This window comes from Oncorhynchus mykiss, chromosome 25 (assembly GCF_013265735.2).
Source record: "Oncorhynchus mykiss isolate Arlee chromosome 25, USDA_OmykA_1.1, whole genome shotgun sequence".
Classification (NCBI taxonomy): Eukaryota; Metazoa; Chordata; class Actinopteri; order Salmoniformes; family Salmonidae; genus Oncorhynchus; species Oncorhynchus mykiss.
In genome coordinates this window covers 31,571,817-31,588,217 of record NC_048589.1, presented here as the reverse complement: position 1 = coordinate 31,588,217, position 16,401 = coordinate 31,571,817, and the positions used below count along the sequence as shown (strand labels likewise).

At 39.7% G+C, this 16,401-nt stretch overlaps 1 protein-coding gene across 4 annotated transcripts; it reads right to left on the bottom strand.

The window, feature by feature from the left end:
- Nucleotides 1–585: 585 nt before the first annotated feature.
- LOC110505796 (galectin-5) lies at nt 586–11,735 on the bottom strand. 4 transcript variants are annotated; one of them, XM_021585238.2, is made up of 7 exons: nt 10,884–11,023; nt 8,982–8,992; nt 3,335–3,530; nt 3,096–3,289; nt 2,796–2,884; nt 1,624–1,792; nt 586–1,237 (listed from the first exon to the last, which is right to left on the bottom strand). In XM_021585238.2, the coding sequence occupies exons 2-7, from the start codon at nt 8,985–8,987 to the stop codon at nt 1,082–1,084; spliced, it is 810 nt and encodes a 269-aa protein (XP_021440913.2). In that variant the 5' UTR covers nt 8,988–8,992; nt 10,884–11,023; the 3' UTR covers nt 586–1,081. The 4 variants fall into 4 exon arrangements, with proteins under 4 accessions (XP_021440913.2, XP_036818929.1, XP_036818928.1 ...); XM_036963034.1 differs by having other exon boundaries at nt 3,096–3,370; nt 3,416–3,530; XM_036963033.1 differs by lacking the exon at nt 10,884–11,023 and adding an exon at nt 11,609–11,735 and having other exon boundaries at nt 3,096–3,530.
- Between the last annotated feature and the right edge of the window lie 4,666 nt (nt 11,736–16,401).

Genomic DNA, 16,401 nt, shown 5'->3' with positions numbered 1-16,401 from the left:
TTATTGCTTAAGAAGAACATAATGGAGAAAAACACATTTGATGATAGACAGCAGCAGCAGAAGCTCTAAAATAACAGTTCACTTCTTTTAAAGGGACTTCAAACTATTTAATCAGGAGAGTAATCAAAGATAAATCAAATTATAGTATTTAAAGGTATCTCTGTAGTTTAAGTCTCCTCATATTTTGTTTAGTGGTTACCAGTGAAAAGATTCCATGTGGATTCAGTCAATGTGGTCTTTGTGTAAATAGTCACATTTACTTAATTTGAGATATGATTGTCAACCGTAATATCACTCACAGATATTGACACTCTCTTCCCTGAATACACATGTTAAGCGCTGATGGCTGGTAATGGAAACAAGATAATCACTGCTTATGGAAACACTACAGAAAGATGGTAATGTAATGATGTCATGCACTAACAAGTGAACTTGCTCATGATTGCAGGGTTGAGAAAGAGCTTTAAAATACAGTATATTTACAGGATTTTACAGACATGGTCCTTCATTCACTAATGCAAAGTAATAGCCTATATGGTAAGTGGTAATATGCATTGGTGTTCTCAAATTCATCTACTACTGTGTGGTATAGGTAGCCAAGGTAATGTTTATTTTGCCACAGCAAATACTAGGCTTGTTGTGGTTCTAAAACATTCAAGTCTCAACTGTGCCACCTAGTGTGAAAGGTTATACAACAATAAAAATTAAAAAGAAATCACAAAAACGCATACTGTATCTGGAGGAAGCGATATCAGTCAATGAAAAAAAATATGTTTGAGTATAACATTGGATATAGGTGGTTTACATTAAAATGTATGTACCTATTCAGACTTAAAACCAATGAATTTGTAAGTTAAGTTGTTGACTTTTTCCTCTTATTAAAAGACTAAGAAAATATATTTTTCCACAGAGAATATACCAGCTTAGTAGAAGTACAGAATATGATGGTAGTACTACTGGGTTAAAGCTTGAGACTCAAGCTCAATGATGGAAGGTCACTGGAACCATAAAAATAGAACCCGAGGGACTTTGGCTAATCTGGTCATTCTATTTCTATGGCTGAAGCCAACCCTGCTAGATCTTATAGTTTGTCAATCTCCACAGACGTGAGGGTGACATCATTATAGATGACCAGGTGTTTGATGGATTGGATATCACGGATGCGGTGTTTGAACTCCAGGATGTGTGAGCTGTTCACTGCCACCTTGAACTCACTGTTAGTGCACATGATCTTCATCTGGAAAAACACAGGACCACAAACTCATTATTATGCAAAATCAAAGAATGTGTTAAGATATGACTGAAATATAAATTAATATATGGATTGTAAAACATGATCTGTTGATCACGAATAACCTTTTAATTTGTTTGACATTTTTTTAAATCATACAACTGAAAATATCTTGAGATTAATACAGGAGTGTCTAAAGATATTTTCCAAATGGCACCCTATTCCCCATTTAGAGCACTACTTTTGACCAAAGCATGTTCTGTTCAAAAGTAATGTACTATATAGGGGGGTGCCATTTGGGACACAACCTAATACCCAATGGACCCCAGCCATCATTTTTTTTAAAACTCTGATTGGTTGACATGAAGTAAACCAGAAGATTGATTCCTCACCTCGAAGGGCTGTCCCTGAGTGAAGGGGAAGTGATTGTGCTCCCTCTCCTCTTTTCCCCATGTATTGCCTATCTGACTGTTCCGCACAATCGTTTTCTTTCCCTGGTCATTAAAGCGTGGGTTGAAGTGCATGGCAATGTCATTCCCTTTGGTTAGATTGATGGTGAACCTACAGGGAGATAATAGCAGTGTTCATACCAACTCCTTGTGACTCATTTTATTTTCAAACTATTTGTTTGGCTTGACAATGAGCAATGGTGTTTCAAGAGCACAAACATATTTGGGACGAAGCTAATAACATAGTGGTAAACCTTGGATTTTGTGACAATTACATCACCAATGCGTTTATCTTGTAGTGTCGATTACAAGTCAGACAACAGCATTATGTTTTGTGATGAATGTGTGTGTGTTCTATGAGCCACATGCTCAACAGCACTCGGCGACGGTTTCCATGGTGATGTGAGCTTTTTGAGTTTGTGGCCATAGTTACTGTAGGTCTACTCTTGACTTTAAAGTGATTGGTATTATCTGGTTTTGAAATAATCACAGATCATTTGTTCTATTCTCACCCATTGTCCTTACATCAGTTAAATTGTATTCAGGTGAGGATTGGAAATAATGATGTCAAGATGCTCTATTGGGATTACTGTCTGCCAACCTCTTTCAAAAGGGGCCTCATTGATTTACATTTGACAGTAATCTAGATTTGTTAACTACCCAGAGCTTGATTATCTAGATCCTCTCGTCTAACTTCTATTAGTCTCTGTTTACATCCTGAGATGGATACTTATGCATCACACACTTCGAACAAAGGAACAACCGTTTGTATTTGATAAGATTTTAGTCCTTATTAGATTGGGAGTAGCAGTAGAAGTAGCCAGGTCCCAGATCTGTTTGTGCCATCATTCCAACTCCTTGTCATCCTATACATGAAATTTGGCATGACAAGTGGCAATGAGTGGTATGATGGCACAAACAGACTAGTACTTAGGTTATGGTATAAGAAGTTTGCAGGCAACATATCAAGGAAAGGCATGCCATTTGAGTAACTACTGCTGGCTACAAGACTAAAATAACTGAGCAACACTAAGAATCAAAGTGTGGAAATAGCTACAGTGTAGATCTTCACAATTTACCACGGACGGAAACTATATTTTGTTGTGAATACTGACATTTTGGCATTTTGGTTAACTGTCCCACGAATTGTAATGAGCATCTTGTCGTAGCATCCATTTGGCAGGTTCAGGTCATATGGCACTTTCTGTTGGGGAAATAAAATGAGTTTTTTGAAAACAGCAAATAAAAACAACCAAAACCAGTTGAGTGTCATTAGGACAGGTTTACAATAATGTCTGAGTAGAGGTCATGAGAGATAATCTGTCACAAAGATAGTTCTGAACCATGCAGAACCGTGCTCATGGTTTTTCAAACAGTCATACCCAACATCCTCAGGATTGAATGTCTTCTCTTACCAGTGAACTATGTTGTGGAGCAGTTGGTTGGGCAGGGCCTGGACCGGGGCTTGGGCTTGGCCATCCGGGTGCAGTAGGTTGGCTAATCTGTCCTGGCCATGTCGGCTGACTGGGCTGTCCCCCACCTGGTTGTCCGGGCCATGAGGGTTGGGAAGGGTTTGGTTGTTGTCCAGGCCACATGGGGGCGGGCTGGCCTGGTTGCTGCTGTCCAGGCCAAGCCGGTTGACCACCAGGCTGGCCTGGTTGCTGCTGTCCAGGCCAAGCCGGTTGACCACCAGGCTGGCCTGGTTGCTGCTGTCCAGGCCAAGCCGGTTGACCACCAGGCTGTCCTGGCCATGTTGGCTGGTTGGGTTGCCCACCAGGCCACACGCCCCCACTACTCTGCTGGTTGTTCTGGCTTGGCCAGCCCGGTTCACCACCCAGAGCATCTGAAAGCTGTAGGGAAAGAAGGGAAGCAGAGCGGGGTGAGAGAGGGGAAGCAGAGCGGGGTGAGAGAGGAGAAGCAGAGCAGGGTGAGAGAGGGGAAGCAGAGCAGGGTGAGAGAGGGGATAGGTAGTGTGCACAAGTGGATGTGTCTCCTTGCTTAATTTCTCACTGGACCCAGCTAGCACATAATGTTATGAGAACCATTTGTTTCTTAGAGCGTGGAGTCCTATGGTTATTTTGCATACAACCTACCCACAACTTTCTGGGAATGGTGCAGGATAGTAGTTTGGCTTTGGCATATTCTCAGCACATTTAAGGAACTTGACAAAATAACAATTTTCTTGGTATTTCATTACTTTAACAAAATGTGTCTTAAAAGTTCAAACATGTTTACCTTTCATTTCAATTTTGGTCATGTTCTAGGAATGTTCAACTGGTTTGACATTAGTCCATATTAGGCTCACTTGGGCCGAAGATGTCTCCTAATTTTTTTTGAAGGTCTATGTCCCTAGAGATGGAAAATGTGTGATTGCAGTGCAGCAATCACGCCAGTCGGTATTAGATAGAACGTTGCGGCCCGCCCACCTGTGGGGGGAAAACAATCTGTGGTTACCTAGGCTCCATTGACTCACTTCAAAAACTTGAATTTTTCAAATGCAATTCTCTTGTTGTTATCTGCTTGTTTTAGTCAATTACAAAACTACATTTAAGAAAAGTACAACATTTCTAAAGATCCCTTTTCCACATTGCCTCCTCGCAACTGTTTTCTCACTACTTAGAAAAACTTTATATTGTAGGGCTTCCCTCACGCCCCTTTTCATGATGCTGCTAACCACGTGAGTGAGTGCTAGCTACCGACTGGAACATTAAGCTAGCAAAACCAACAACACAGACTACACAGCTACAAGTAGGTTTTACCTGAGATTACATGTTTTCCACACACAGTAGCTACACGTAGCCTACATGGACACCGGGTCCCCACATTTCCCACGCTGAATAGCCTGAAGCCACAGGGCTCTTCTCGCAGGCTCTATTTCCCTACATAGTTTCATTGAACCGTAGGTCGGGATTTTTTACTTGGTTAACAAGCAGTTTTTTGGCATGTTTTATTATTTCTGTATAACAAAAAATGAACAATGAAGTTGGCTCTTTTACAATGGGGGGTCAATGGGAAAGAATGTTTGTATTCCCCAATTTGTGGGCGTGGTTGAGGGGAATTCCTTCTTATGACATGAATAACGACTCAGTAGCTTGCTGAGTGTTACCACTCTTTATTTCATCCCATTCATTTTTCCCCTGACAAACAATGTCATACAACAAGTTATTGCTCACTTATACATATATGTGCAATTGGAAAGCTTAGATTCACAGCTATCTTGCAGACAATTTCAAAATGTTCAGGTCAACAGAACTTTGACTTATGTTAGATATCAAATGTACCTGTATAAAATGGCTTTAAAAAGGGAAAGCATGATGCATTTAAATCACTTTAAAAAAGTGTTTTGGAAAGGTAAGGAAATTACCTTTCAAATTATATATAAAACCAACTGACATGACCAGCTACAACTATTGTAAAAAATAAAATAAATCTCCCATAAGTGCCATTGACATTAAAATGTTGAAAGCTTAGCCATAGAATTCCATGTAATTGGACAGCTAAGTTTTTGTATTCTAACTTTGATAAGAGGCAGCAAATTGCACACACACATCTAGGCCTGATTATTAAAAGGATCTGTAGATACAGGTCCATCAGAGAATTCACACATTAACCCCACAGAAGCCTTTTTCCCAATATAGCCACCAAACTACTCAATGGGGTCTTATTGGACCACACCTGTTTGAAATGTAATTGTAGTAACACCAGAAATATCTTAAAATGTTCATGTAGAATGATGTAGAATACACAACCACATGACAGGTGTGCCAGATATACAGATGTTAAATTATTCACAGAATTGTGTTAAGGTGCCCAAAAAGGGTGGCTACTTTGAAGAATCTTAAAATATATTTTGATTTGTTTAACACTTTTGTTTACTACATGATAGGATGAATTAACATTGTAATTTACATTGACAGTGAATTCGGAAAGTATTCAGATCCCTTTACCTTTTCAAAATCTTTGTTACGTTACAGCCTTATTCTAAAATGTATTAATCTACACACAATATATACATACACACAACATATTGACAAAGTGAAAACAGGTTTTTAGAAATGTTGGCAAATGTATATTTAAAAAAAATACCTTATTTACATAACTATTCAGACCCTTTGCTATGAGGCTCGCAATAGAGGTGCATCCTGTTTCCATTGATCATCCTTGTTTCTACAACTTTATTGGAGTCCACCTATGATAAATTTAATTGATTGGACATGGATTTGGAAAGGCACTCACCTGTCTGTATAAAAAGGTCCCACAGTTGACAGGGCATGTCTGATCAAAAACCAAGCCACGAGGTTGAAGGAATTGTCCATAGAGCTCCAAGACAGGATTGTGTCGAGGCACAGACCTGACGAAGGGTACCAAAAAAATTGTCTGCAGCATTGAAGGTCCCCAAGAACAGTGGCCTCCATTCATTCATTAAAAAAAAAAAATAATAATACTACTTTTAACCCTTTTTCTCCCCAATTGGTAGTTACAGTCTTCATCGCTGCTACTCCCGTACGGACTTGGGAGAGGTGAAGGTCGATTGTCATGTGTCCTCCGAAACACGACCCTGCCAAGCCGCACTGCTTCTTGACCCACTGCTTGCTTAACCTGGAAGCCAGCCGCACCAATGTGTCGGAGGAAACACCGTAAAACTGGCGACCAAAGTCAGAGTGCATGCCACAAGGAGTCGATAGAGCGCAATGGCATAAGGCCATCCCGGCCAGCCAAACCCTCCACGAATTATGCTGGGCCAATTGTGCACGGCTTTGAGACTGCCTGGGATCGAACACGGGTTTGTAGGGACACCTCTAGCACTGCAGCCTCCATCATTCTTAAATGGTAGAAGTTTGGAACCACCAAGACTCTTCCTAGAGCTAGCCTCCCAGCCAAACAGCAATCGGGGAAGAAGGTCCTTGGTCAGGGAGGTGACCAAGAACCCGATGGGCACCCTGACAGAGCTCCAGAGTTCCTCTGTTGAGATGGGAGAACCTTGCAGAAGGACAACCATCTGTGCAGCACTCCAGCAATCAGGCTTTTATGGTCGAGTGGCCAGACGGAAGCCACTCCTCAATAAAAAGGCATGACAGCCCGCTTGGAGTTTGCCAAAAGGCCCCTAAAGGACTCAGACAATGAGAAACAAGATTCTCTGGTCTGATGAAACCAAGATTGAACTCCTTGAACTGAATTCCAAGTGTCACGTCTGGAGGAAACCTGGCACCATCCCTATGGTGAAGCATGGTGGTGGCAGCAGGAATGGCATATCACTGCAGAATGCTGTGGTAGCCCTGCTGGTTAAGTGTACCTTGATTTTGAAATCTAATCACTGACACCAATAAAAAAAAAGAAGCATGGAGGAGGTGTGGTGGTGCGGTCACCAGCAAAGCGCCACCACACCTCCATGCTTCTTTTTTTATTTAACTAGTCATTTAAGAACCAATTCTTATTTTCAATGAGGGCCTAGGAACAGTGGATTAACTGCCTTGTTCAGGGGCACAGATGTTTTACCTTGTCAGCACAGGGATTTGATCTAGCAACCTTGTTGGGAGTCCAACACTCTAACCACTAGGCTACCTGCCGCCCCAGTGGGAACTACTTAGTGGGAACCACACATGCGGAGCTCAGCCGTTCACCTACTTCGCGTCTCACAAAGACAGAGGTTGGAACCCAAAATCTCACATTTGGACTGATGAGGAAAATAAACTATTTAGAATAAGGATGTAACGCAACAAAATGTGGAAAAATTCAAGAGGTATGAATACTTTCTGAATGCACTGTATAGTGCATCCATGTAGCCCATTTATATTTAAATGCAGTCATCTCTGCTTTCATTTGAAGCATATTTTTTTATCCTTCACTTGTTTGTGACAATTACAAACACTTTGACAACTTTGCATTTGTAGTCAACTTCATTTTTAAGTTATCGGCGGTCACAGTCAGACAGCACGAAGAAGTTGATCTATGTTTAGCTGAGATCTGTGAATAAAATGACGCGGATGGGCAAAAAATCTAAAACATCTAATGACGCACTTAGCTGTTCTGCGAGTCGTCTGAGGTAAGTAACTGGTTTTGGGAAACAGCTGGGAGATTGAATGATGCTCCTACGAAGGTTCTAACGATGAACTTTGACTTAAGATGCTGGGCCCTGAACATTTCCGAAAATGTGTCTGATGGATAGCTGTGAATCTAAGCTTTCCAATGATATATGATTAAAGGGCATACATGAGAAATGATTTGGTGTAAACTGACATGGTTTGTCATAGGGTCAAATGAATGGGATGGAGGAATGAAAGAGTGATAACACAGAAAGCTACAATTGCTGCACTGCTATCACACATTTTTTCAACTGGAGGGACATAAACCTTTAAAAAATATATATATCATCTTATGAGACATCGTCGGCCCATGTGACCCCAACACCCCAAATGTTCTCAAATAGTTCAGTGAACGTTCTTCAGTGGGAATTTCAGTACTTCTGCATAGCGTTTCCTACAGGTTTCTTTATTTAAAAGTAATGTCCTCAAATTCTTCCAAGAACGTTAAGAAAATGTTGCATAAAAACCACAAGAAAACATTAGAACGTTCTCTGAACGTTACTAAAGTTATTTAAAGACATATACATTCTGTTCTCAGCATTAAAAAAAACTCACTCTATCCTTTATCTTGTTAAGTGTGATCAGGTGCATTTGCTGCGCCCACTAACGGGCCACACCTGATATTAATGAGTGCTTGTTTCCTTTGAAATGGGGTCTGTTTGAACAGACTAAAATGAACAGCTTTGTAGGCATAAAAACAAAATGGCATGCTTGCGCCATTCTGGAGGTGCAGTGGAATAAATCCATCAATAGAGAACAGGCAATTATAGGGTTGAATCTCACTGATGCCGTGTCACAATAACAAATTGCAAGATTAATGCCTAAGGAAATTAAATGTACATGTGCTTGGCGTTCAAAACAACAAACCCCAAAATAAGCTAGCAGTGTTGTTAAAAGTCTTGAAACATTCAGTGACAGTTAAGGAAGTTATTAAAAAAAACTCAAAATAACCTAGAATTTTTATTCTCTGAGTGTTAATAAACCCTCACAGGAAAACTTAAGGATCCAGAGTAAAACATTTGCATAATCTCCCTGCAATCTAAAAATAAACGTTCCCAGAACAGGCTACATTTTTTCTTCCTGAAACCAGAAACGTACGTTCCCACAACTTCCAAGGAACCAAATGTGCTAGCTGGGGAAATACAGTGAGCTCTTTATTTCTTATAGTATTAAGCATTCTTGCAATTTGATAGAATATTAGAAAAAGTGTTTACTTACATCCATTGTATCTGAAAAGGAGAGTGAAATGTTGGAGTTAAAATTATTGTATGTTTTAAAGACTTCAAACCATACAGGTCTTGAGAGGAAAGTATGAGAGGAAAGTATGAGAGGAAAGTATGCTCAAATGTTTATGACAAACATTAGCCGTAGTCTTTTCTGTGGAACCATACAGGTAGGTAATGTTTTCTGTACAGAATTATAAGAATGCATTCATGTCATAAGACTGTATCAATCAGGGGAACACCTACCCTATCCTCACCACACCCATTTGGAATTCTCTTTCATATGCATCAGACCAGAGCTAATTTGAGTCAGGATATTGGTGGAGGTAAGGTGTTTATTTCAACAGACAAAGCCATAATACCGGTCTGACATTCTACCCACCTGCCCCACACACACCCTTCGCTCCTCCAGGTCCATCTCCCTTTAGCAGCCCTGCAGTAGACTAAAAACTACGGGTGACAGGGCTTTCAGTTGCTCCGCGACTGTGGAGCGCACTTCCAGACACTATTAGGGCTGCAGAGTCTCAGTCCTTCTTTAAGGCACAGCTCAAGACTGTGCTTTCAGAAAAGCTTTCAAGGACCTCTGCTAGTATTCTGGAAACACCTGTATATAACTTTGTTGTTGGTGTTTTTATTATTATACATATATTTTTTTAAATCAATGTGCACCTTGGGTCTGAGAAAAGCACTTTACAAATTAAAATAATAATATCCTATAATATATAATAGTTCTGAACACATTACATATTTCAAAAGTAAACTAAAAGTATTTATTCAAAATTAGCCTACTTCCTGGATTCTTTGTGTACCATGAGGCCTAACTAACAATTGTCATGGTCATGAGGAGGGATGATTCTCTGCTATATTTAGATTCCTAACCGGATATGTACTGACTGCTATTACTATCCTATCAGACAGAGTAGAAATGTGAAAACAGAGGGGCTGTAATAAAAGAAAAGCATTACAAAAAAATTGCACTTATATTTTCCTAATAGCGCGGACTTTGCTTAGAACTTCTTTATTGAGGAAAGATGTACGACTGTGATACAGTATGCGGTTGTCTCACCTAGCGATCTTAAGATGAATGCTCTAACCAAGTAGCTCTGGATAGGAGCATCTGCTTAATGACTCAAATGTACATGTAGAAATGAAAACAGGACAGGTAGGAACATGATAAGTTGACTTAGAGTGAAAAAATACTATCCTACCTAGAGCAAACATTCAGTCATATTGCTCAGTTTTGTGGAAAGTTCAGTGCCTCATGAAAACTGCACTCTTTGAAAAACGAGTTCCAAAAGGGTCCTTTGGCTGTCCCCATAGGAGAACCCTTTTTTTCTCCCAGGTAGAACATTTTTAGTTCCAGGTAGAACACTCACTCGAAAGGGTTTTACATGGAACCCAAATGGGTTTTACCTTGCACAAACAATGGTTCTTTAAAAAGGGTTATATTATGGGGGACAGCCGAAGAACCGTTCTAGATAGCAAATATTTTTCTAAGACTGGTTGAATCGTGAATCGCAGGTACTATCTTCTGTAAAAACCTTTCCGGTCCTCACTCGTTTTGTAAGGCCACTGATCAACTTAAGCAGTAGGAATCCATTTGGGATCGTTGGCATGCCATGTTTAAGCGGTGTGCGCTGTGATACAGAAGATATCATACTGCATATCCAGTGTGAGATACTGTATATCTAACCATCCGACATTAAAATCTCTTCCTGGTTATGTAATATGCCCTCTATCTCCCTACACAAAAGCTGTCGTAAAATTCAACGTGAACCTTCCTTAAAACTAATATTAGTATAACAATGCACAAAAACGAATTTCTCCAGATTACAGTACAGGCAGCTGATACACAATACAAAGCATTGGCTGGTGTATGACCCAAATGAAGAAATACCTGTTAGTAGCTCCGTTCAGTTGGCAGAGATACAGTAGACAGGGAAAGCTGTGTGTCAGGGCGTATATAAACGGGTTCCCCCCACAAGGCCACACCTTTATTTCCCGGTCTCGCTTCTGAGAGACCACACCCGCAGAGTAACTTTCCCCCCAGCATTAAAAGTATGTACAACAAAATGGCGTACAGGTTTCTATGTGTTTATTTGTGAGTTTCTTTTTTAAACAGTACAATTATGAATAATACTAATATGAGGTTCTTACAGTTATCTATTAAATGTTTAGTTATGATGAGAGAAACCTTTCCACGGAAAATCTCCATGTGTATACATGTTGCGCCTCTGGAAGGGTGTGTTTGCAGACTGTCCAAACCACAAAGGTCTAATGCACAGCAAAAAAAACATAGTCCGTTTCTATGGTTTGTGGGTGTGGTTGGAATGCTATCAAGCATACTTTTTAAGGGTGCGTTGTTTGAAGAAGTCAAACCTAAAATATACAGGTTAGAACAAGAGGATTCTAATATCCCATAACTCTTTGCCTAATTGCGGAATAATTCTAAACAATGGGACCAGCAATGTGAGCGAAAATAACTGTACAGAAAATTCCCCATCAAAGTGGAAAATAAACACAATCGTAGTGAATTTGATCTAATTACTCAGCAAACACATAGTATAACTGTTTTACTGTCATTCTAATAATTTATCTACAGACACTTACTTGATTACTTACTTGATTTACTTGATTTCCTGACTGCTGGGCACTTTTTCAATGCAAATACTGTAGCATCAACAATGGCACTGGCCCTGGGTTTGTTTTCAAACGCTTCTGCATGGACTTATTAAGGGTGCGTTTGTAAATTGCCTCCAGTGTGTGAGAGTGCACTCTGGGTGGTAACGTCAGAGCGTTGTCAGATTGCCTGTTCATACATTAAGAGCGTTTTGCTCTAGGAGCGTTCAGAGCGCACTCTGGCCGTAAGGTTGATGAGGAGTAGGGTTGATCTGAGTGTTCTGATCTCACAACGACAATCAACCACCCAAGCTAACTGGCTAAAGTTGGCTAGCTTGCTAGCTACTTCCAGACACAAATGAGAAAACACCTCACTCTGACCATTTTACTCACCCTAGCAGAGCTGGTTATACTGCTTTTATGTTATCTAGAGTGTCAGTGACTGTAACTGTGCTGCTGGCAACAATTTAATTACTTTTTTTGCCAACGTTTACTGACACCGGTCATATTCTTCGGGTGATGTGCGTTAGTAAATTGATCCGTTATTGCGCGGTCTGGCACACTCAGAGTACTCTGAAATCGGAATAGATAGCCAGAGTCAATTTACTAACGCAGTAAATATACCGTTAGTAAATATATATTTATATTGGCAAGGTTTTGGTGTGTAGAGTGCATTATTTAAAAAAAATATATATATATAATAAAACAATTGGGGGGGTTAACTTGTTTGAACTCCAAGTACAGATATCAATTAATTTCCTTATACATTAATCATGCAAACACATTTCTTGTTTATGATGACAGAGCATCAGTGAGATTTGAGCTTATGATATTCTGTTTTCTATCCTTGGAATTAGTCCACTGTGCCACCAGGATGGAGCTAGAATGCCATGATTTATTACGCATACAAAGCTGTTCATTTTAGTCTATTCAAACAAGACCTAATTTCAAAGGAAACAACTCATCTAGCATATAACTTTCTGAGAACTATATGTGTCTAAGACATTGGTGAGAGTGTGCTTGTCCAATGGTTATTTTGCACACAACCTTCCCACAATGTTCTGGGAATGGCTCAAGATACCCATCTACCACATAAAGTTATAAGAACCTGAACCATATGTTTCTTAGGTGGACATTTCAGTAATTCAGCATAACGTTTCCTACAGGTTTCCTCATGGTTCTATTTAAAGTTATGTTCTCAAGTTGTTCAGACAACATTCAGAAACAACTTTCTTCTGTGAGGAATTTTAGTACTTCATCATAATGTGCTCTGCAGGTGTCCTCATGGTTCTATTTAAGTTCATGTTCTCAGAACATTAAGAAAACGTTCCATAAAAAAACAAGAAACATTAGTAATGTTGAAAGAATGTAGTACAGCCCTCATTTCTCAGAACAAGAATAGATTGATGAGTTTCAGAAGAAAGAGCTTTGTTTCTGGTCATTTTGAGCCTGTAATCAAACCCACAAATGCTGATGCTCCAGATACTCAACTAGTCTGAAGAAGGCCAGTTTTATTGCTTCTTTAATCAGAACAACAGTTTTCAGCTGTGCTAACATAATTGCAAAAGCATTTTCTAAAGATCAATTAGCCTTTTAAAATGATAAACTTGGATTAGCTAACACAATGTGCCATTGGAACACAGGAGTGATGGTTGCTGATAATGGGCCTCTGTACGCCTATGTAGATATTCCATTTAAAAAATCAGCCCTTTCCAGCTACAATTGTCATTTACAACATTAACAATGTCTACACTGTATTTCTGATCAATTTGATGTTATTGTAATGGACCAAAAATGTGCTTTTCTTTAAAAAACAAGGACATTTCTAAGTGACCCCAAACTTTTGAACGGTAGTATATGCATTCCTTAAAGCTTTAGAACCATAGAGAAATAGCTGCTAATTTGATTGCAATTTAAAAGAGTCTCTGTACACTGTGTTATTTCTTTTTAAAGTTGTTTGTTATTTGGCAACCTCTCCAGCACATAATGATGTGCCTTGTGCTCTTACCTCAGCTACACTTTAAACAAGTTAGGCTTCTCCTAGCACACACATGCAAATGCATACACACACGCACACACACACACACAAATGCACACACATGCAAATGCACACACAGCATTGCACACACACACAATTGTAAGTATCCTTATTTGATGTCATGCATGGGACATAAGTGAGTGCCTTACTTAGAAAGTGCATAACAAATGATAGATTGTAAGGATACTCATTCACTATCCAATGGTCTGTCTGTGGCTTCTTTCTTCGTTACCCCGTCACAAAGCTGGTATATGATTCAGATAAGGTCAAATTTACTGACTGAAAGGTCAATTTACCCTGAATGGCTTCAGAACTCACAACTGAACTGACTTGCCTGGTTAAATAAAGGTTAAATTAATCATCAACATTTCTAGGAATGTGACCAGTGTTGAGCCAGAGTCTTACACCTTGGATCAAAGAGAGAACCTGTCAGAAACACTGACATTTCCACAGAATAACATTTTTACTATTCTCCCAAACCTTAGAAATCTTTAATATACAGTGCCTTGCGAAAGTATTCGGCCCCCTTGAACTTTGCGACCTTTTGCCACATTTCAGGCTTCAAACATAAAGATATAAAACTGTATTTTTTTGTGAAGAATCAACAACAAGTGGGACACAATCATGAAGTGGAACGACATTTATTGGATTTTTCAAACTTTTTTAACAAATCAAAAACTGAAAAATTGGGCGTGCAAAATTATTCAGCCCCCTTAAGTTAATACTTTGTAGTGCCACCTTTTGCTGCGATTACAGCTGTAAGTCGCTTGGGGTATGTCTCTATCAGTTTTGCACATCGAGAGACTGAATTTTTTTCCCATTCCTCCTTGCAAAACAGCTCGAGCTCAGTGAGGTTGGATGGAGAGCATTTGTGAACAGCAGTTTTCAGTTCTTTCCACAGATTCTCGATTGGATTCAGGTCTGGACTTTGACTTGGCCATTCTAACACCTGGATATGTTTATTATTGAACCATTCCATTGTAGGTTTTGCTTTATGTTTTGGATCATTGTCTTGTTGGAAGACAAATCTCCGTCCCAGTCTCAGGTCTTTTGCAGACTCCATCAGGTTTTCTTCCAGAATGGTCCTGTATTTGGCTCCATCCATCTTCCCATCAATTTTAACCATCTTCCCTGTCCCTACTGAAGAAAAGCAGGCCCAAACCATGATGCTGCCACCACCATGTTTGACAGTGGGGATGGTGTGTTCAGGGTGATGAGCTGTGTTGCTTTTACGCCAAACATAACGTTTTGCATTGTTGCCAAAAAGTTCAATTTTGGTTTCATCTGACCAGAGCACCTTCTTCCACATGTTTGGTGTGTCTCCCAGGTGGCTTGTGGCAAACTTGTGGCTTTAAACTTCTTCACAACAGTATCTCAGACCTGCCTGGTGTGTTCCTTGTTCTTCATGATGCTCTCTGTGCTTTTAACGGACCTCTGAGACTATCACAGTGCAGGTGCATTTATACGGAGACTTGATTACACACAGGTGGATTGTATTTATCATCATTAGTCATTTAGGTCAACATTGGATCATTCAGAGATCCTCACTGAACTTCTGGAGAGAGTTTGCTGCACTGAAAGTAAAGGGGCTGAATAATTTTGCACGCCCAATTTTTCAGTTTTTGATTTGTTAAAAAAGTTTGAAATATCCAATAAATGTCGTTCCACTTCATGATTGTGTCCCACTTGTTGTTGATTCTTCACAAATAAATACAGTTTTATATCTTTATGTTTGAAGCCTGAAATGTGGCAAAAGGGCGCAAAGTTCAAGGGGGCCGAATACTTTCGCAATGCACTGTACACTCTTATCCAAAGAAACTTGCAGTAGTGCATACATACATTTTGAAACTTTTATTGAGTACTGGTACTGTGTGGGAATTGAACCCACAATGCTTGCATTTCATTTCAAGTGCCATGCTCTACCAACTGAGCCACATAGGACCACCAATGTCAAACCAGTTGGACAAAATGTCTAGAATATTACCAAAATGTCAATTAAACGTAACAATGTTTGAACTCTTAGGATACGTTCATTTAAAGTAATGACATTTTTTTTGTCAAGTTCCTTAAATGTGCTGAGAATGTTCCAAAGCCAAGCAGGTAGCCTAGCGGTAAGAGCGTAAGGCCAGTAACTGAAAGGTTGCTGGTTCAAATCCCTGAGCTGACAAGGTAGGAATTTGTTGTTCTACCCCTGAACAAGGCAGTTCCCCAGTAGGCTGTCATTGTAAATAAGAATTTGCTCTTAACTCACTTGCCCAGTTTAATAAAGGTTAAAAGAAAAGCTATCCTGCACCATTCTGGGAAGGCTGTATACAAAATAACCATAGGACTCCACGCTCTCACCAAGCTCTAAGAATCATGGTTCTCAGAACGTTATGTGCTAGCTGGGATGACTGCCTGCAAAAATATTTAATGCCACCATACTTATCTCTTGAGTCCAAGCAGATAAAATAACACATTTAATGTGTTTTAAAAATCCCAGTAGATAACAAAATTATCAACTAATGTCGTGGAAATTTCCTCTATTTACCAAATCATGGGAGCAAACCACACACACAAGTCAGAGTTAGTTATCAAAGTCCATCTTTAATTATATCAGCTCTATCACAACCCTGTGACTCTCAGATTGATTCAGTGTCTCCCAGTGAATCCTCTGAGAGCCCCCTTACAATGCAACTGAGTTCCTTTAATAGCAAAGACACACATAGTCAGACAGCATAGACATAACTCATCGTTCAGCTTTGTCTCCTTTCCCAAA